Here is a 22,499-nt window from a genome sequence, read left to right on the forward strand (position 1 = left end):
TTCAGAACCACTGAAGGAGGGTCTGACCAATAGAGCCACCGAGCTACTAACTGTATATTACTTTTACCCTATCCTCACTCTAATCTGCATGCGCACGTATGCGCGTGCGCGATTGGTGCGTATTTTATTACTTTATCCAGATTGGTTAAGTACAACAAGACTAACTCCTTTCTTTGTTAAACTCAAGGAAACCTGTCTGATTGGTTCTTTTATGATCACAGTGTAAACCGTTAAACATTTACGAATTGGCAAGTACATCCTTTTAAATTTAAAGACCCTGTAATGATCAAACAAAGAGTGGGAAAAGAGGGGAGCTATTCAACCCTTTCTCACCTGGTTACTTGGAGTATAACTCGGAGGTAATAGCACCTTCTTTTACCACGCAGAAGGACAAAGAAGTTGTGGTAAAAACAAAAAACTACTGCGGATGCTGGAAATCCAAAACAAAAACAGAATTACCTGGAAAAACTCAGCAGGTCTGGCAGCATCGGCGGAGAAGAAAAGAGTTGACGTTTCGAGTCCTCACAACCCTTCAACAGAACTGAGTAATATTAAGAGAAGGGTGAAATATAAGCTGGTTTAAGGTTGGGGGGGGTGGGGGGAGAGAAGTTGGGGGGCGGTGGTGGTTGTAGGGACAAGCAAGCAGTGATAGGAGCAGATAATCAAAAGATGTCACAGATAAAGGAACAAAGAGGTGTTGAAGGTGGTGATATTATCTAACAGAATGTGCTAATTAAGAATGGATTGCAGGACTCTCAAGGTACAGCTCTAGTGGGGGTGGGTGGAAAGACTGACAGGGCATTACAGGTATAGATTTAAAAATAATGGAAATAGGTGGGAAAAGAAAAATCTATATAAATTATTGGAAAAAACAAAAGGGAGGGGGAAGAAACAGGGGGTGGGGATGGAGGAGGGAGTTCAAGATCTAAAGTTGTTGAATTCAATATTCAGTCCGGAAGGCTGTAAAGTGCCTAGTCGGAAGATGAGGTGCTGTTCCTCCAGTTTGCGTTGGGCTTCACTGGAACAATGCAGCAAGCCAAGGACAGACATGTGGGCAAGAGAGCAGGGTGGAGTGTTAAAATGGCAAGCGACAGGGAGGTTTGGGTCTTTCTTGCGGACAGACCGCAGGTGTTCTGCAAAGCAGTCGCCCAGTTTACGTTTGGTCTCTCCAATGTAGAGGAGACCGCATTGGGAGCAACGAATGCAGTAGACTAAGTTAGGGGAAATGCAAGTGAAATGCTGCTTCACTTGAAAGGAGTGTTTGGGCCCTTGGACAGTGAGGAGAGAGGAAGTGAAGGGGCAGGTGTTGCATCTTCTGCGTGGGCATGGGGAGGTGCCATAGGTGGGGGTTGAGGATTAGGGGGTGATGGAGGAGTGGACCAGGGTGTCCCAGAGGGAACGATCCCTACGGAATGCCGCCGGGGGGGTGAAGGGAAGATGTGTTTGGTGGTGGCATCATGCTGGAAATGGCGGAGGATGATCCTTTGAATGCGGAGGCTGGTGGGGTGATAAGTGAGGACAAGGGGGACCCTATCATGTTTCTGGGAGGGAGGAGAAGGCGTGAGGGCGGATGCGCGGGAGAAGTTGTGGGTTTGGAAGGTGCTGTCGATGAAACCTTGGCAAGTTACTGCAGTGCATCTTGTAGATGGTGCAGTGTGCTGGTGGTGAGGGGAGTGAATGTTTAAAATGATGGATAGGGTGCCAATCAAGAGGCTGTTTTGTCCTGGATGGTGTCTGGCTTCTTGTGTTGTTGGAGCTCCACTCATCCAGGCAAGTGGAAAAAATTCCACCACATTCCTGGACTTATGCTTTGTAGATAGTGGAAAAGCTTTGGGGAATCAGAAGGTCAGTTACTCGTTGTAGAATTCCCAGCCTTTTGGCTGCTCTTGTAGCACTCTTTTTATGTGGCTGATCAAAAGTAGCTGCCGGGATGTCGATGGTGGGGGAATTCAATGATGGTAGCATTATGAAATGTTGAGGGGAGGTGATTAGACTCTCTCATGGAGATAGTCATTACTTAGTACTTTTGTGGTGCAAATGTTACTTGCCACAAAGTTGTCCAGGTTCTGCCGTATGCAGGCACACACCACTTCGTTATGTCAGGAGTTGCGAATGGAACTGAACATTGTGTAATCATCAGCAAACATCCCCAATTCGGACCTTCAGACAGAGGGATGATCATTGATGAAGCAGCTGAAAATGGTTGGATATGAGCAGCTGATACAACAATGTCCCAAAGCTCTGATTAATGCCCTTCAACAACCATAATCATCGTCTTTTGTGCTAGGCTTTCGAGAGTTGATATAATTTCCAATAAGCTTAAAACTCTGAAATATCCTTTCCTTTCAATATATGCACGTGCAAAATTCACTTCGAATTCCTATTTTTAGCTTCTTGTAATATATTAGGTTGTGCACTGTGTGCTCTGATTGGTGCACAGTTAGGCAATACCTTCAATGAGTGGCAGTTGACTGCCAGCCAGAAAGATACACCAAGTTATAACTAAAGAGATTGGTAAATTGAGATTGTTTGAAGTTAGGGCAAGAAATTGAAAGAACATGCAAAAACTGGAATGCTCAAATATTGTAATACACAGACATCATGGCCATATTTATTTATGTTAGATAATTCCAATATTTCCCTTCAGTGCACTATTGGAGGCATAGTCTTTCAGATTAGCTGTCAAACCAACCATTTGCACGATCAGATGGGACATAAAGATCCCATGACTATCCAAAGAAGAGCATGGGAGTTCTCCTAGGCCTGAACCTTCGGGTCGGCTTGCGGGGGTGGGCCCCGCACGCCGATGCATAAAATGATGCACGGTGACGTCAGGCGTACGTCCCGATGTCACCATGCGTCATTCCGATCTTCAGTTCAGCGGGCGCGCACCTGAGGCAGTTGCGTGCCCGCCAAACTGTCGAAGGCCTGTTAAGGCAATTTAAAAACCAATTGAAATCATTAACAGGGCTGCCTGTCCAACCTTAAGGTTGGCGGGCAGGCGAAGAGCCCAGGCGGCCTTCGCATTTCTTATGAAACCTCATCTGCGGGTAGGATGAGGTTTAATGAAGGCTTTATAAATTAAATGAAAGTTTTTATTGAAATACATAAACATGTCCCAGCTCACGTGACACTGTCACTTGAGGGGACATGTCTGAGTAATTTTTAAAAATCTTTTTTCCATTTTTTATAATGAAATTAATCTCCCTGAGGCAGCTCCATGCCTCGGAGATTTCTGCGCTCTTTCGCACGTATGCCCTGGCTCTCTCTCTTCCCCCCGCCTACACAGGAAGCGCTGAGTGCTTCCGGGTGCGCATCACGCTGTGCAGGCCTTAATTGGCCCACCCACATAAAATGGCGGCACGCGGGCGACTGCGCGCCTGCCCACACCGCTCCCATCCAGCCCACACGATGGGAGAAAATTCTCCCCCTAGTATTCTGACCAACATTTATCCCTCAACCAACACCACGAAAGCAGATTATCCGGTCATTAATCTCAGTGCTGTTTGTGGAACTTCACATTATGCAAATTGCCTGTCCCATTTCTCCACATTAACATTAAACTGTGACCACACTTCAAAAAATAAACTTTGTAACAGGCTATGGGACAGCCTAAGATCGAAAAATGTATTACCTAAATGCTAGTTCTTTTCTTCTAGTAGCAGAAGAACAGAAATAGATAATTCGGCCCATCGAGCTTTATTCACCATTTTTTGTTAGTGATGGCAGCTCTACCCCTTTAATCCCAATTCCTTGCCCACCTCTTAATATTCTTACTTCCCAAGTGAGTAGATATCTGTCATATAAACGCCTTAAATGATTTTGCATCTATGCTCTTCTGCTGCAAACCATTCCACATCCTCACAATGCTTCATGTGAAGCAGCTTTTCTGGCATTTACCGTTTACTGATTTAGCTAAAATTCTAAAGTTATGCCCTCTTATTTTGAAGTCATATACAACAGGGGAAAATCATTATCCATCTACCCCATGTCCTCCATTATTTGAAACTTCTCAATTAGAAAACCCCTTAACCTGCTCTCTAAGATGAAGTGCCCAAAAGTCAATGTAGTGCTGAAGACCTGTGCTCCAGAACTAACCTGACCTCTAGCTAAACTGTTCCAGTACAGTTACAATATTGGCAGTGTAGGCTCTTGTGGCCCAGGAGTCTGTCCAGGGCTTCAAGCACTATTTCTAGGTGAGGCTGCAATTTACATGAACTTCCTCCAATTCAGTACGTAGTATTCTCTGCTCATGATCCAAGTCTCTATATAAGACCAAATACAGATTAGTTAATTGTGTTCCTTGACATCTCTGACTCTCAGTCTTTGCCTTCAACACTGATCCAATATCAAGAATCAGCATTTGATCTTTCTACTCAGCACTTTGCAGCCCTCTGGCATTAATAATGACTGTCATGTATTCCATTGCCAAGGAACTTGCTTCACTCAGTAAATAAAAATATTAGAATTTATTTTGTTTTCAATGTTTCAATGCCATCATAAAGGTAAATGCTATTCCTAGACATATTCATTTGTATGCCGATTGATTGCAATTACATTTCTATAAGCCTACCTCTCAGTTCTGTTAGAATTTCAACCTTCTGGTCTAAGATCGCTTCCAGCTGTGTGGAGTATGCATCGACATCATAATCCACTTCTTCAGTCATCTCCAAAAGTGCTTTTTCATCCTCTAGCCACCGAATAGATTCCTGTAGATAGAAAAACCAAACGAATGTTAATACACACAATAAGTACTTATAAATCCTTGCTTATTGATCTTCAAAGCTTCAAGCCAGATATTTCAAAATAATTATCTCCTTGAGCCAGTTGGTTCTGTAAATCTTAAATGACAAAACAGGGTTAATGTGGCTGGGGGTAACACATTAGCATTGAGAAGTTAGGGTTAATGGACAGAAATTAGAGATTAGGAACAAATGAGTCACTTTCAGGTTGGCAGGCTGTAACTAGTGGGGTGCGCCAAGGATCTTTGCTTAGGCCTCAGATATTTATGGAGTAGAATTTTACTGGTGCCCACAGGCGGGTTTACAAGGGGGCGGGGGGGGTTGGGGGGGCTTAAAATTCCCCAGATGGCCTTCCCATCACCCTCCTCAACCTCTCCATAATTTTATGAAGGGCGGCCTGCCCACCCTCACCAAACTGAGGCCCTCCAGTGGTTGATACCACTCACCGCCTGACCTCAATTTGGAGGCTGACAGGTGGAGTTCAGGGGCAGCGAGGTAGGTCGGCAGGTCACCATGTTCGGGCCTCAGCACTGCTCCCTGCAGGTTGGACTCCATGCACCACCCCCCAACCCCCACTCTCCCCCATCTCATTGGCCTTTCCAATAAGACCCCCCAACCCCTTCCCCCAGGCCACACACCCCCTCCCCACCGTGAGAACCCCCACACTTACCTGGTCCTGAACTCGGGGATTTAGAATCTGAGGACTACTTGTAGTCCCAGTCCTGGCCTCTCCTATCACTGACACTGCTGGGATTAGAGAGCTGCTGGCCAATCAGATTAGCCTTCAGCATGGCAGAATCCCGTCTCCAGCCAATTAACACTCCCTGGATGCATTCCCCACCAACTCTTTGGATGGCGGGGTGGGAAACCCCACCATCCGAAAAATCCTAGCCATGACGTATATCAATAACTTCAGCGAGGTGGCTGAGTGCAATGTATCCAAGCTTGCTGAAGACAAATATCGGTGGGAAAGTAAGCTGTGAAGAGGATGCATAGGGGCAGCAAAAGGATTTAGATAGATTAAATAAGTACCCTTGAGAAAATGGTGGTGAGCCACCTTCTTGAACTGCCACAGCCCATGTGATTAGTACACTCAGTGTTAAGTATGGAGTTTCAACTGAGGTAGAAAATCAGCCATGATCTTATTGAATGGTGGAGCAAGATTGTGGAGGTGAATGGCATACTCCTGCTCCTATTTCTTATGTTGTTTTTTACTATAGATTTAAATCTATGCTAGTCAAAAATATCTTTGCTTTAAATTTGTTGCTGTTCTTGTATTATATTGTCCATTATGGGTGTGGCAGTGAGTTATATGTGCACAAAATTTTGACTGGCTAAAAACAGCCCTTGAAATCATGAAAACAAAAACTTGCTTTTGGAAGTATTGACTAGGTATTCTCTCTCCCACTGTGATTTTCTGTTTAACCTGCATTGTTTATGGTATCTTGATTAGATACAAAACACAAGTTGATCTTAATTAAGTCACACAACAGTAACTCTTATTATGCTAGTGATTAAATTTACATTGCAATCAATTTAATTCCATTGGTTGCTCTGTTGAACTGATATCTGTTAGAGAATGTTTACGAATGAAATTGTGTCAAGCCAGCTAGCAGTTGAGTGGAAATTTTAGGACACAAGCAGGTAGAGACAGTTGTCCCCACTATTAAGGTTACATGGCAGCAACTGTAGTCCAGTGGGGAAGAAAAACTGATGATCTCTTCAGAAATTGATATCATTGTACAAAATTCCTATACAGTTATTTAAGAAATATTCCCACAAATTTATTTCTTACCTGGAATATTGCCCTGTGGTCTTCTACGACCTGTTCTTCCATTTCCACCATCTGAGACACTGCTTCATGGAAAGTGAACAGCTGAGGTGAAACCTCCTCCTCCTCGAAACATAAGTAATAGGCTGATTCAGCCATGAATGTTTTAAAAATGTATTCTTTCAATTAAAAACTGAGAACAAAACTTAAATCCACTGAAGCATAAGCAGTGCTTTGATATATTCAATCAATTGTAGGCAACAGTAAGACAGACGTACAGCTCAAAAATATGTAGACACACACAATGATGTACATACACACACTTCTCCTCAGAGCTGGGTAACTTAAAGAAAGATTTGATAGAGATATTTAAAATCATTCATGATTTTAAATGAGTACATATAAATAAACTAATTTCCAGTGGTAGAAGGATTAGTAACCAGTGAATACAGATTTAAGGTCATTGGCAAAAGAATGAAAGGCAACATTTGGAAACATTTTTTTACATCATTGATACGGAAGTAGAAACAGATTCAACACTAATATTTCGTATAGGAATTAGATAAATACTTGAAGGGAAAACATTTACAGGGCTATGAGGAAAGACTGGGAATGCAACTAATTGGATAGCACTTTCAAATAGCTGCCATAGGTACAATGGACTGAATGGCATCTTTCTGTGCTATGTGATACTACCCAAGATCGTGTAAAGTCAAATCAATTAGTTCAACAGTAACAGTATGAACTTATAATTTTTTTTATTCGTTTGTGGGATGTGGGTGTCGCTGGCTAGGCCAGCATTTATTGCCCATCCCTAACTGCCCTTTCAGAGGGCATTTTTAAGAGTCAATACATTTCTGTGGGTCTGGAGTCACATGTATGCCAGACCAGGTGAGGACAGCAGATTTCCTTCCCTAAAGGACAATAGTGAACCAGATGGGTTTTTATGACAATCGACAATGGTTTCATGGTCATCATTAGACTTAATTCCAGATATTTATTGAATTCAAATCCCACCATCTGCCGTGGCGGGATTCGAACCTGGGTCCCCAGAGCATTATCCTGGGTCTCTGGATTACTAGTCCAGTGACAATACCACTATGCCACCACCTCCCCCAAAATGCCTGGGGGATATGGCAAGGGAGGAAGAACTTACAGTATAAAAGTTCTCCCCTTCACATACTCAAAAGACTTCTTTTTTTCAACCAATGTAAATCAAAAATATTAACAATTCTAGCATTTTGTTTATGTGTTAAAGGTGTACAGGATTATTTGAAAGTAGTCTGAATTTGGAGCTTAACTATTTATTCAGGCACACTGAAGTGTCAAAATGGACATTTGACTATATTTTGAATGCTCATTTTCCTTTCCTTGTAGCCTGTTAAGATTGTACCACCCTGGACTTTGGCTGAGTGAATTGTACTCATTAATTTCTATACTGTAGCCCACAGAAAAATAATTTTACTGGTATTACCAAGAAAATCTACCCGATTCTTGCTCTTGCCCCAAGACAATTTTAAAATATTAAATTATTTCTGAAATGGTGGCGACCATAAAATTATGACTTTGGGTTGGATAAATAATCGGTTGAATTCTTGTAGACAGAGTGTTGTATTATTGAATGATTCTGTGTGGAGACTGGTTTCTAAAGAACTCCCATAGAGATTGATGTTAGGATGTTCTTCATTATCTAAATTAATGATCTAAAGAATTACCCCCAAGTTTGTGATGACATGAAGATTTCTGCTAATGTTAAAACCTTAGATAAGATAAAAAGACTACTCCAGATAAGATAGGGGGAAATTTGGCATTTAGCAAATAATGCAGGATTCTGAAATTAAGTGTGTTGAGTGGAAGAGAGACCTGGAGGTTTTAGTACACCAATCTAAAAGTTTGCAACCAGTGTTATGGAGCTATACAGCAAAAGCAAACTGTATAATAGGATGTTTCACTAGGGCAATACAGCAAAAAATAAAAATACATCATAGTTTCTTGTACAAGACCTAGCTTAGGTCTTTTAAAACAATCTGCCCAGTTTTGATCTCCTCACATAGGGGTAATATAGAGGTCCTGGAAAGGTTCAGAGGAAGGTCACTAAATATCAATCTAGTTTAATAGTATTCAGTTATGATAAGCTTAGAAAGCAGGGTCTTCATATCCCAGTCCTAAAAGTTCTGGCAAACGTTTATTTGCAGCATTGTGTTGAAGTACATTTACAAAGGTTCTCTTGGAATCATGAACACTGCCATCCCTGGAAAACATGCAACATTGGCTCTACTAGATGGAACACTGAGGGTGCAGGAAAAAAAGTGAAGTGCAATTTCAGAAAAATAACAATCTGACTCCAAAATCCCACTAACCTGAGAGACTCCCCACAATTCTGTATGTCAAGGTCCAATTTCATCTTACTTTGTATTGTGTAAACCTTACCATATCGCCATGTACTGCGTATGGGAAAAACCTAAGCATTCATTCTTTTAAAAGCTTTGAGACATGGAAAATTTGTCACATTTCAATCAGAAAACGCAGATAACTCAAGTGGATTAAAACCCTCCAAATCTACAGTATAATTCCCCAAAAAGCATTTGAGAAAAAGTAAGTTGCAAACGTTCTCTCGGTGTCATAATTATACTGAAAATTATTACATGCACATCAGGGAAACTGGACTAACAAGAGTGACAGGTCACAAACACATGTAAATACATGCAGCTGTTTAAAAGTGACATGCCAAAACAGGTTACATTTTTTAAACAAAATGAATAGTCTTCATTTCCAGTGTGTGACACTTGCAGCATTAAAACAGACCAATAGTATTGATTTTTCACTGGATAAAAAGTTGAGGTGTGAATATTAAACAAGTAGTCACATATTTCTAATTTAACTATACTTTACTGTTAACCACATTTATTGTTTGATATTACAGTATATATACAGAAACATTCAGAATTACAGGAACACTTTAGGCAGATCAATAAAATTTTCTATTACAGAGCTATGTTTAAAAATTACTGAAGAAGTGAATTAAAAAAAACTCACATTTTGTTCACAGAGGAGTTTCAGATCATCTCGCTGGGGAGAGCTTCCAAGTCCCCACTGTGCCTCTAAAGCATCAAGCTGATTTGGTACAAGGATATTGGCCCGCCCTTCTCCTGGACCATTCTGATCCACAATTAACTCTTTCACTCTAGTATTTTTTGTGTACGTGTGTGGGGGTGGGGAGGGGCGTGGAAATGAAAGAGAAAGACTATTATTAAAATAGCTCACCTTTAAAGGATAATTTCTCCACCACCGATTCCACATTTTAATTTTACTGCCATTACGGACCAATCTAGTAATTTGATAGTAATGTTCACTTAAAATTGTCACATTTGAGTGATAATTTTAGGAAGTGTACCAAAAATACAACATATAGCCTCATCTTAACAAGATATCAATAGCTAGCTATTAAGCTTGTGCATGCTTTGTACTGAAATTAATACTGCAGAACATTATTTATTAAATACCTCAGCTACGATTCTCTTCATTTGTTGAGTAAAAGTTAACCTTCACATACAGGTATGAACCTTCATTATTCCATGGGAGGGGAAGGGAAATCATCTCTGAATATTGTGCCAACAAGGCCTTTGCATCATGTTCAAATGATCTTCCCCCAACTTTTATACTTTGAATAACTGGCACTAACTTTTTGCACTGCAGACCACATTAGTCCATGCCTCAACCTGCCATCTCAATCTTCTTCTGACTGGAAGGAGAGTGACCCTCTCGTGTTCCAGACTCCCCACCCCGCTGAACACGACCACTTCATTCCCACACACACAAAGAAACCAAAAACTTCAGACGCTTCTCTCAGCTCTGTGTAGAGAACTGGCTTGTCAAGCTGCAAATCAAGGAAACCACCTCGGGTCAGACTACCATCCTTTAATGAAAGTAATGTGGCAAACACATTCCCTCTTTAGCTAGGCATCTAGCTGTACTTAATGATAACTTAATGTTATAGTGCATATGTGCCAATGACTTCCACATGGTTTCAAATGGAAACTAAAAGACAAAAATAGTACAATGGACTGAAAAGACTGGAATCACAGGGGAAGACATTGTGACCTGATTCAACTGAACTTGTGCTGAAACAGATGGTAATAATACATATGGTCAAAACGCTAAAGAGGGATTTGCAGGTATGACAGAAATATTACAGGTCATCTACTACATAGAGCACCTTTTATATTCTTGCTAACCTAAATGAAGTGATATCTCAATCAGACTATGCTATGGTCCATGTGAAATAACATACTAAAGTGAGGAAGATATCCAAGAGACAGAAAATAATTATTAGTGAGTTCAGAGAAGGAAATGATCATTCAACGGAGCTCTTTCCAAATTTTAGTTCTACGACTAACCTCAAAGAAAGCAAGTCACTTGTGAAACATATTTTCCACATCCAGAGACATCAATCAGCCAGATTCAACAAAGAATTTGCACAGTGAATTACATTCAGAAATTCAGTGTCCCTCTCGGATTAAAGCCCACCTGATTTAGGCGAATAATTCATGGATCAAAGTTGGAAAGGCAGCGCTGACTGGAATCAACTCTGGTCAGTACAATACAAGTTGTCAAAGACTTTACACAAAAAAGTTAGCAAAGCAATAGAAATGAAATGTAAAAAAGCACAACAAAACAGGATCAAACTAGTGAAGAATTTTTTATTCTTGCGGATTAAGGGAGGAAACAAATAAAAGATGTAACTCTATACAGTAAGTGGGAGGGGTATGTATAGCTCCAAGTTCTTAAGAACAGTACTTTCCTCCCGAGGAAATGTGTGAAATTAGATGAAACTAGTGCTTCTATGTGGAGTTTGAAAGAATAAATTTCCTGATTGTATATAAATAAGTTATGTCCTGGATTTTCCAAATAACTGAATTCAATCACTTGCAGGACCAAACTTCCAACAACTCAATGACTAAAAACTATTTGAACCTACTGAGGCAGGTAATTTACAGAATGCCAGACCATAAAGATGAATGGAAGAAGCTAAGTGCGATGTCATGATATTAGCATGATACCACCATAGCAACAAATTGTTTTCTATGTTTTTAAAATCTGAAATGGCTGCTGAAATTACAATTTCTAAACATACACAGGTAATTTACAACTGTTTGCAAATCAAAGAATATTGATCATTTCACTTTCTGCAATAGTGAACATACTGTAAATAAATTATAAACAATAGTGACCAAGGCAACCTTGCTATTAACAGAGACTGAAGTTAGCAACACTAAAGACAGTACATCCAATAAAGGACTAATGCAGTAGGACTATCACTGGTCTGACTAACCAGTAAATACACTGCATTGCAACATATCTAAGAAGTTCCCTCCACAGGCTTTCTAAAATCTGTCCTCAACACAATCAGCAAATATATTTTTATCTTCTATTGTGTTTGTAAAGCTATTTATTAAATTTGCAGAATAGCAATTTCTGTCAGTTCTGGTCTAGTCTAGTGTTTCTGCAGCTTTAATTTTTGAGCTATGCACAAGCAAGTTATTTTGATAAAGTATTATACTGCTGTTGAAAATTATACTGCAACATATAATCATGCAAAAACAGATTTTTTATTAAACATTCCAAAAAATAATAGGGGGAAAATAAATGAAGGGGTGAAAGACATGCAACAGTACTTTGTATAAATTCAGACAATTAAACCAAGGTAGAGTTTATAATAAAAACAGAAAATGCTGAGAATTACCCAGCAGGTCTGGCAGCAGTTATGGAGAGAAAAAGATCTTTCATCAGAACTGAAATGTTAACTGTTTCTCTCTCCTCAGATGCCGCAAAATCTGAGTATTTCCAGCATTTGTTGTTTTTATTTTAGATTTCCAGCATCCACAGTATTTTGCTTTAGTAGTAGAGTTTGTCATAACTGATGGCCAGCATGGTCCAGTATAAAAGGAATAAGGGGTGGAAGGAGGAAAAGAAATTGATAGAAAGACATAGAAGACCTGGTAGGTGAAGGAGGGAAGTCATCATACTCGAGGTAGGTAGGAGAGAGGTCAGAACGGCTCCCACCACCTTGCTGAAAGGGAATGTCCGAAGGACTTATTCCAAACTCCTTTACTCTGCAGTATCAAGCAAATGAGTGAACAAAGAGAGGGGGGGGGGAGAACCCAGTCAGGAAAAAACAGTATAGGTACATTTTGAAAGACAGAACATCTGTGGAACAATATGACGTATAATTCTAGAAATAACACTTCGGAAAAGTTCTGCTTTTTTAAAAAAATATAAAAGTCACAATCTGCAGTCAATTATGTTGAAGCCAGCAAAATTATTATAAATACAGCTTCTTTGCAAAACTAGGATTTTAATGACCAACTTAAGGGCAAAGTCTATCCTGAGATTTATATTACATTTCAAATTCTCTTTTATACAAGTTATTTTGGTATGATTACTACATCAATAACATGATCAGAAATTAAATTGTTCCCTCACGCTATTAAACAATTAAATCTAGAAAGTCATTACAAGTCTGGGTCTTCCCCATCAATATTCTCTTGGGTGTAGTGATGTTCACTGCTATAAGATATTAAAGGGTCTTATGTTCAGGAACGTGTCTGTACTGCCCAATATCAAATTATTTTGTTGGGATGTAACAATAGAAACCCCTCATCATCTGAACTGGACAGCCCATTTTATGCACTTGTCTTCACGTGCGTTTCCCCAATCTTTCCAAAGGTAGACCGAGAAACACTTGATGAAACAAGACCAGTTGTGATGAAGCAAGAGCAGTTGCAAATCATTAAGTTGCTTTATTTTGCAGATACAAACCAAATGTACAGAACAATAGATACAATCAATATCACTTTAATGCAGTTACCGAAACCTACGTGTACCATCTCTAGTCAGCAGGTATGCTTAACCTTTTCTGGTCAGTCTTCTGGTCTTGATATGAGAAAGCTTTCAAGCACTACACCAAGCTTCCTCCCCAGACCTAGTTGGCTAATTGACTGCCATTAATCTCTTTCTCTCTCGTGTCTGTGTACCCAACTAATGGGAGGAGTACCCCTCTGACCCATTCCCCAGTCAGTGATTCACCAGTAGGCCTATTAATAAAACTAGTCACCTTTCTCCACAATGCTAAGGCTTGAGGAAAATGTCTCCTACTATTTTTGGAATGAATAAAGGGAAATAATGATTTTATGGTCTTGGAATGAGACAACTGATGCTCATTGTATCAGTCTGAAATAGATTATGAACCATGACATTTCATAAGCCAGCTCATGTAGTTTTAATGCACATACAGCAAGGGAACTGTTCAACTTATAGCATTTGGAAAAATCTACTGAAATGTTTTACAAATTATTGGTGGTGACTATGATTCATGACAACACCTTTCATACTCAAAAAACCTCAGCTTCCAACTCTTAAGGAAAAAGACTCATTTTCGGAATGTGGGAATCACTTGCAAGGCTGGCATTTATTGTCATCCCAAAGCGGTTTGTTACAACTAAGTGGTTTGCCAATCACTTAGAGGGGAGTTAAGAGTCCACCACATTGGTGTGGTTCTGGAGTCATATATTGGCCAGAACAAGTAAGAACAGCAGGCATTCTTCTCTTATTGACATTAGCAAACCAGCTGAATTTTTAAAGAAAATCCAACAGCTTCATGGTCGTTTTAACTTCCATGTTTTTGCATACTGAATGCAAATTCTCAAACTGCCAGTAATTTACCAAACATGCAATGTAAAGCCCTTAGTTTTGTCTGAAAGAATGCAAGATTTAAGATATAAATACGCTCTAAGTTTAAATGCAAAATGCATTAACAATTCTCACATTGCTACAAATACAAGACAGAACTTTATAGCTTCAATACGAATGAGGTAAATAACTTTAAAAGACACCTAGACAAGATCTTGCTTTGTAATATTATTAAAATGGAGATGGCACATTTGTTTTGTACACATTATTTGAAAAATCATACCTGTTTGCATATCTAAGTGTATTTAGTGTGTTCTCACATGAACCCATTCCTGGAGAGATAGTGGCAATCTACGAATGCAACAAAGTTTTTAAAAATTGCAGAAAATGCACATATATATATATATATATGTATATATCAACTATAGCATAGTTGAAGATTACCAATCTGCAGTTCAAGATTCATTATAAAGCTAAAACCAACAGTAAGCTATTCCTATGAAATATTGTAATTTCAGACATGAATTCAGGACCATTCATGCTCACAATCATCTACGGTGGAATTTTACAGCCCTATCGCGGCAGGGGTGGGGCCGTAAAATGCAGCGAAGCATTCAAAAGTCCATTTGACTTCAGCGGGACTGGAAAATCCTGCCTTTGGCGGGGGCTGTAAAATTCCACCCCTAGAGTCAGGAAGTTGGTAACAGCGGGCAAAAGCAGAGACATTGATGGTTCAATGAAATTTGAAACAAAAAAAATGAATCTCATCTATAAACAAATGTTAAGAATGAAACTTAAATATATCAAGCTACATCTGGTTTATACTTATCCCCCAACAAACACATGAATACTGGTTTTCATCACATTGCTGTTTATGGGACCTTACTGTGTGCTGTCAAGTTTCCAACATTGAATCCATGACCATACTTCAAAAAGTATTTAATTGGTTCTAAAGCCCTTTGGGACAACTTAAGGTTGAGAAAAGCGCTATATAAAGCGGATACCATTACATTAACTGTTACATTAAGGATAGCGACGATGCAGCAATGTTGTCCCGCCAAAGTAAAAATGAAGTGCTGCTCTGAAGCATGTATAAAACTTTTGTATTATACATCAGACTGCTGCCAATGCCAATCATCATCTGCTGGGAGTAGCACTGATCACTTGGTATCCCCCGAGTGCTAAATTCAGCCTGGCTTAACACAGTATCAGAAGAACAAGTTTCAAAATCGGAATGACAACTGATAGAAAAGGGGTCTCTCATTGGCACAGCAGTAAATGCACAAAGCAACGGGCCACTGATTTCCAGGAAAGCTAATGTTCAATCTCAAGCATATGCTAAGTTAACTGTTGTTAACCAGATGTAATGGTGGGATAGTACAACTAGCTTTAGTGCTTCTGAGCTAACATTGCCACTCCAGTTATGTTGAGAAAAACATGTGGCATTAAGCAACATCAGAACTGTGTTCTACTACATAATCTACATAATAGGCTTTAGTCCAGGTTCCCATATGCAGAATGACCACCTGCATTGGAGGGCTAATAGCTCCTGTAGAATCCTAACCCAGCATATCATCATTTTCAAGAGGGAGTTGGTGGGATGTGGCAGGGAATGAAGGTAACTAGTTTACGACAATTAAATGAGAACAATTCCTTGAAGCACACTATGGAAATCAGCATCAACAAAAACAAAAATACCTAGAAAAACTCAGCAGGTCTGGCAACATCTGCGGAGAGGAGCACAGTTAATGTTTCGAGCCCGAATGACCCTTCAACAGAACCAAGTAAAAATAGAAGATTGATGAAATATAAACTGGTTTAAGGGGGGGGTGGGACAAGTAGAGCTGGATAGAAGGCCAGTGATAGGTGGAGATAACCAAAAGATGTCACAGACAAAAGGACAAAGAGGTGTCGAAGGTGGTGGTATTATCTGAGGAATGTGCTAATTAAGGGTAGAAAGCAGGACAAGCAAGGTACAGATAGCCCTAGTGGGGGTGGGGTGGGGTGAAGGAATCAAAAAAGGCTAAAAGGTAGAGATAAAACAATGGATGGAAATACATTTAAAAATAATGGAAGTAGGTGGGAAAAGAAAAATCTATATAAATTATTGGAAAAAAAGGGCGGGAATCCGAAAGGGGGTGGGGATGGAGGAGAGAGTTCATGATCTAAAATTGTTGAACTCAATATTCAGTCCGGAAGGCTTTTTTTTCCAATAATTTATATAGAGTTTTCTTTTCCCACCTACTTCCATTATTTTTAAATGTATTTCCATCCATTGTTTTATCTCTACCGTTTAGCCTTTTTTGATTCCTTCACCCCACCCCACCCCCACTAGGGCTATCTGAACCTTGCTTGTCCTGCTTTCTACCCTTAATTAGCACATTCCTCAGATAATATCACCACCTTCAACACCTCTTTGTCCTTTTGTTTGTGACATCTTTTGGTTATCTCCACCTATCACTGGCCCTCTATCCAGCTCTACTTGTCACCCCCCCCCCCCCCACTCCCCCAGCCCAACCAGCTTATATTTCACCTCTCTTCTATTTTTACTTAGTTCTGTTGAAGGGTCATTCGGACTCGAAACGTTAACTGTGCTCCTCTCCGCAGATGCTGCCAGACCTGCTGAGTTTTTCCAGGTATTTTTGGTTTGGTTTTGGATTTCCAGCATCCGCAGTTTTTTGCTTTTATGGAAATCAGCATTTTCTTTTGAAAAAGCAATAAGATACCAAGAGCCTTTACTTAAAATATATAACACTATATCACCTACCATACAAGTTCTAGAGTTCTCTCCTATAAAAGAGTCTCGTAGCACTTGAGTAAGTTTACTTGCTCTGAATGGGGTATGAGGTTTGTTTCGACCTAAGGCTCGGATACATTCCTGTAATTACACAAATGGATATTAAAATGAGAAAAATATTCAAACTGAGGAATGGATAACACATTTCCTTGTACTTTTTCAACTCTCAAATCCAGTCTTGCACCAAATAATTAATGTAAGTAACTTTCTAAATAAAAATAGTTGGAAACACTGTTGTAAATTGCAATGATAGCTATATACAATTACATTATTTTCCCAGGATTTTCAAGATTCTTCAATCAAAGTTATGACAGATGAGAGAACTCTAATGGAAATGTGCCTTTTATGTAATGAAGAACATGGCACAGCAGAAAACAGATACAGTAATAAAATGTGGGACAAGAAGAACCAAACGGGTCAAACTGGCCTAGATCCTGATTATTTTCTGGGACTACAGGAATAATGCAACTCTTGAAAAGTTGCCACAATCACATTGACTATTTCTTTAACATGATTAATTTTTCTGAACCTTAATTTCAACTATATTTCCCCTTTGTACATAAACCAATTCACTGATAGCAACAAGTGAAACAATTATAGGAATCAAATTGCACAGGCACACTAAGACCACTGCTGGTTCCTAGCAGGGCCAGACCAATGGCCCTGCTAAACTGTGCACAGGTGCAGCTATGCAGCAGCTTGGAAGGTGCTGCACAGGCCTTGTGCCATATGAAATATCACAGGCGAAGGTTGCGAAAGAAAATTGAAAACAAACTAGCCACACAACATTTTTTTTTTCAAAAAACAGGGAGCATTGATCTGGACTCACTGATTGTTTTGAAGTAACTACTGCTCGCCCAGATGAGAGGAGGGAAAATATTATTGTAACTTTACACTTGGCATTACTGCAAGAAGCATGTGATACACTTAATGACAGCTCCAAAGCTTAGTTGCAGCAATATACTCCTTCAATTGGACAAGCATCAAAAAAGGTAATTGCATCCTGCTGAGAGTCCCAACGAAAGTTTATAAGGACCTATTAAAGTGTATCCTTGGTTTGGACTGAAAAATGTGACTTTAAATTATACAGAGGCTGTTGCTTTGAGTTACCTTGAGTGCTAAAAGACTCTTGTTAATCTCAGCACCTTCAAGCCGTGTCTGACGATCTGCACTGGAAGTGTCTGCTCCCCTCTCATTTCCTGCCAGATCAATTAAAGAAAACTTTCCATGCATTTTCCCTTTTCTGCGAAGAATAATCTGGAACACTGCATGGCTTCTTGAAGAGTGAGCATTTGCAGAAGTCTGACCAGATGTTCTATAACATAAATTAAATATACAAGTTTAGTTACAAATTCTTTAACATTTTCAAAATAGGTAGTTTTCTTTAAATCTAAGGCAAAATATTTAGTATAAATATTAAATTAATAAATAAATTGAAATAAAAACTGAATTATATAGTAGATAACTTAAGAAATAGGAACAGGAATCGATCATTCAGCCTTTCGACCCTGCTTTGCCACTCAGCAAGATCATGACTGATCTTCTACTTAATCTACAACTTCCCACAATATCGTCATTTCCCATAGGAAGCAAAAATCTATCAATCTGTCTTGAATATACTCAATAACTAAGCATTCACAGTTCTCTAGGGAAGAGAATTAAAGAAAAATGTACATAACATTCACTTGGAGTACATTAAAGAGAGTAAACTCAAAAAGAGAATATAGCTAAGAAAAATCCACCTTCTAAGTAAGTAGAGACAAACGATATTTTATAAAATTAAAACAAAAATTCTAAAAGGATCAAAATGGGAGAGCGTCAAACCTAATTTCTTCTCCTCTCCAACATTAGATCCTTCTACTGTTTAGGCTACTTCAAATGGATGGAACTATTAGACTTCAAGTGGGCAGAAACATTTGTTTTCCCTTTGTCTACCTTATACTGTCAAGACTGTGGACCAATACATTTGTATAAAATCACCAAAGTGACCTCAGCATTTCAGCATTTAATGCAGTTAGTGCATGTAATACAGGAGGAAGTTCATATAAATCAGTTTTTCCTTTAAGTCAAAGAAACTGATGGTTAAAAAGTTATCAAGTGTAAATTGTTTCAAAGGATAGGGCACCAATACATATTAACTGAAACTGCTGGCAATGATTAGCAAAGTTACTATTTCAACTATGATGCTTCATTTATATGTTGTACTGCATACTATGAGCGAAGGGGGATGTTATCCATTTTACCTTGGTCTACAGGTGGCCCTGGTTGCTTCAAAAAAGCTTTGCATGTCATGATCAGCATATTGTTGGATCTCTCAGGCTTATCTTCTGGAGTTTTCTTTGGGTGTCATCCTCCAGCTGTTGGAATGCTGCCTTCTTGACTTGCAAGCTTGGGTTGTTCTGCCAGGCAATGAAGGCTACTCATTTTTGTCCCAGGTGGTCATATATATTTTGGCATCGTTTTTGTCGAACCAATCGTGGTGACAACGACGCTCGAACCCAATGGTCTGGTCACAGGAGTCTAGTACAGCTGACTTTATTTGATCCCACTATTCTGAAATTGAGTTGGATGTGTAAAGTGTCATGAAACTATAATATTTTTCGTAATATTATTGTAGGCTTATGGGTGAGTGTGGATGGTTTTGTGTAACTGATTTAATTGAATTAGAGTCAAATAGACTACAAGGTTGAAATTATCAAAAGAGTTAGGTGTGAAACAGACTTTTGAAATGGAGATGGATAAGCCAGGATGTGGGTTTGCATTTTTAGATAAGTGCAGGGGTCATTTGATTTTCAACGGGATGGTAGGATGTTTACAACTAACAAGATAAATAGGGCAAGGTTATTATGTTTATTTTTCCCAAGAGGAAAGAGGCCATATTGACAACATGAAAAATTTTTATATAAGGGAAAAGTAAATTTCTGAAGACATGTAGAACAATGGGATATTACACATTAAAGAGAAACATGGGATGGAAGGTTATGTGGGGGATGGTCATGTAAAATCTTGTAAGGTACACCTTGTGACAGACTTGGAAGAAGCCCTAGCCACTCTGCAGGAAGAAGTGCTGGTCCACAAAATAAAGTTGTGTTACAGCCTTTGGAATTCCACTGTCAAGTGGATGTGTGTGCTATGTTAGGAAATAGAGATAGTTTAAGTAAGTTATATTTAAAAATTATATATTAAAAGGTCAAATTGAGTTTTAGTTTCACTTTAAAAAGGTGCCTGCATTTCTCAAGAGTACTTTATGACTGTTGCAGCTAAGTTAAACAAACAAGAGTAGAAAAACTGGGCTGTTGCCTAGAAACAGGGGTCCAGAGAGGCAGGTCCCTCCCACAAAGACACACATATAAGAAACTAAAAACAACAGTTTGATCTGGAAGCTGTTTGAGTTCAGTTGGTTTGAAAGTAGCTGCCAGGAGAGACTGGCGCAAAGGAGACAGATAGCCAGTCCCAACCTAAAGAAGAAAATCCCCAAGGATCCAGGGGAGTAGAACAGGAGAAAGTCCCAAGCAAACTTTCTAATCAAAGGAAGCTCAAGAACCTGGAAAATGTCCTGTTAAGTGGTTAAGAGTGAAGGGCAAAGAAAGGGTCCCAGCTTCAAGTTTAAAGCTTCAAGCTGCAGGAAGTAGAGTCAAAGCGATATAAAGGCTTGTGGGAAGCCAGAAGATCCAAAGAGACGGATGAAGATCTGTAACTCTTTGCTATGGGCATGTGAAGAAGTGGTGTACTGTTGACGACTGAGTTGGTGAGAGTCTGTGGAAAACAGCTTGAATGCATGTGGTGACCCAGGGAAGAGGGATATAGGAAGGAGAATTCGAAACCATGGAGGTGAACCCTTGCAGAAGGCATCTGAGAGAAAGCGTTGGTTTGGGTGAAGATTCCAAAGCTAGTTCTTAGAGAGTGGAAATTGGAAACCCTTGTATGAAAGATGGAATTCAGTGAGATCGATTGGCTCACGGTATGACAAATGCTGGGGGAAGTTGAGGAGAGATCCTCATAACATCTGATTGAGGTGGCACCTGTCACTTGGTTTCAGAGTGTGGTGTATCTGACCACAGGTTGCCAATCGGTTTACATGGATTGTACTTACTGTGAACATTAGAGTATATGATAGCTTTTGTAACTTGTGTTATCCTTACAAATCTGTAAAGATATAGTTGTGGGTGAAGGAGTATTATAATATAGTTCATATTTTCTTGTTAAATAAATTTTTTATTCTTTTGTTAAAAGTTCATTAGCTGATTCTGGTGACTTTGTTTAGTAGCCACTCTCCACATATCTAAACAAACAATTAAAAGTTAGGATCTATCAAGCTGGGTTCCACTCTGGGATCAGGCTTGTCCAGGGGTAACATCAGCTGAGATCATAACAGCTAACCTTGCTGGATTTATTTTATAATTTCAAATCTATTTTGGACTGTTGTCTTAAAGGGGATGTGTAGCTGGGAGTCTGCTTAATTAAGAATTGCGGGAACTGTTAGGATAAAATAACCATGTAGCTGTAATCTTGTGTGTGTTTTTTTTTCTTTTGTTATAAATATTTTAATTTAATTTTTAAAATCACTAAAGGTGTTAGTGGACTCATTACTTCTGAATTCAGTGCACACACCTTCTCATAATAAATATAAATTGCAAAACCATTGTGATAACGTGGCCAAGTTTCCCTTTTGGATTTGGTCTGCCTGGTGCATATCACCTGCCACATCATAACAAAATTGGGGGCTCTTTGTGGGATTTTTGAAATTCCTTTATTGGCCTGGAGTTGGTGAATCTTAAGGCTACGAGTACAAGAGGCACATTGAACTCAGAAGTCGGTGTGAGGGATTTTAAAGTGGTCAGACTACAAATATGGCTTTATCCATAGCTAATATTTTTCTGGGAGTAGAAGATATAACTGATTGATTTACAAAAAGTATCTAAGGGTAAGTTAATAGTATTGGTGGATAAGTTCCAGTTGAGGGTAACCGTAGGGGCAAAGAAAGCAGACATAATTGAAGTTATAGTGCAGCATTTGAAATTGGAAAGGATACCTGAAACTAGTGAGTCACAGCTGGAGGTAGTGAGACTTCAGTTGCAAATGAAAAAAACTTGAGTTAGAGGAAAAGGAAAAAGAGGGAGCATTTCAAAGAGAAATGGAAATGTGAAAACTTGACCTCCAGAGGGAGAAATTGGCAATGAAGGAAAGAGAAAAGGAATATCAGCTTATAAAGCTGGAAGTTAAAGAGATCGGAGGCTGAGGGAGGTTCTGAGGATGAAATGACTACTTCCAATCTAAAGTGGGGTGGGGGGTGGGGGGGTGGATGTTTAAATTTGTACAGGCTCTTCCGAAGTTTGAGGATTGAGAAGATAGCTAAGCAGGTGAAATGACCACAAGAAATCTTTTGCTTTTACAGTCTAGGTTGATAGGTAGAGCTCATGAGGTATATGCATCGCTGTCAGAAGAGCTGCCATGGATTATGAGGCAGTAAATAAGGCTATTTGAATGCATATGAGTTAGT

At 39.4% G+C, this 22,499-nt stretch overlaps 2 protein-coding genes across 5 annotated transcripts in view; one reads left to right on the plus strand and one right to left on the minus strand.

The window, feature by feature from the left end:
• The window catches only part of dimt1l (DIM1 dimethyladenosine transferase 1-like (S. cerevisiae)), a 73,882-nt gene extending 56,524 nt beyond the window's left edge, over positions 1 to 17,358 (plus strand). The window contains exon 13 of the mRNA XM_078549144.1: positions 17,280 to 17,358. The gene's annotated coding sequence lies outside the window, so the exon portion shown is untranslated. The remainder of the gene's footprint in view (positions 1 to 17,279) is intronic.
• The window catches only part of LOC144684808 (kinesin-like protein KIF2A), a 158,333-nt gene that overhangs the window by 3,487 nt on the left and 132,347 nt on the right, over positions 1 to 22,499 (minus strand). For 2 of the 4 annotated variants that reach the window (XM_078549081.1, XM_078549061.1), the window contains 6 exons: positions 18,110 to 18,314; positions 16,970 to 17,080; positions 14,486 to 14,553; positions 9,550 to 9,697; positions 6,538 to 6,639; positions 4,574 to 4,709 (listed from right to left, as the gene is read on the minus strand). In XM_078549081.1, the coding sequence (XP_078405207.1) occupies positions 4,574 to 4,709; positions 6,538 to 6,639; positions 9,550 to 9,697; positions 14,486 to 14,553; positions 16,970 to 17,080; positions 18,110 to 18,314 (770 nt within the window). Of the gene's footprint in view, positions 1 to 4,573; positions 4,710 to 6,537; positions 6,660 to 9,549; positions 9,698 to 14,485; positions 14,554 to 16,969; positions 17,081 to 18,109; positions 18,315 to 22,499 lie in introns of all 4 variants that reach the window. The other 2 variants (XR_013577571.1, XM_078549070.1) reach the window with 2 other exon arrangements.

This window comes from Cetorhinus maximus, chromosome 1, assembly GCF_964194155.1.
Source record: "Cetorhinus maximus chromosome 1, sCetMax3.hap1.1, whole genome shotgun sequence".
Classification (NCBI taxonomy): domain Eukaryota; kingdom Metazoa; phylum Chordata; class Chondrichthyes; order Lamniformes; family Cetorhinidae; genus Cetorhinus; species Cetorhinus maximus.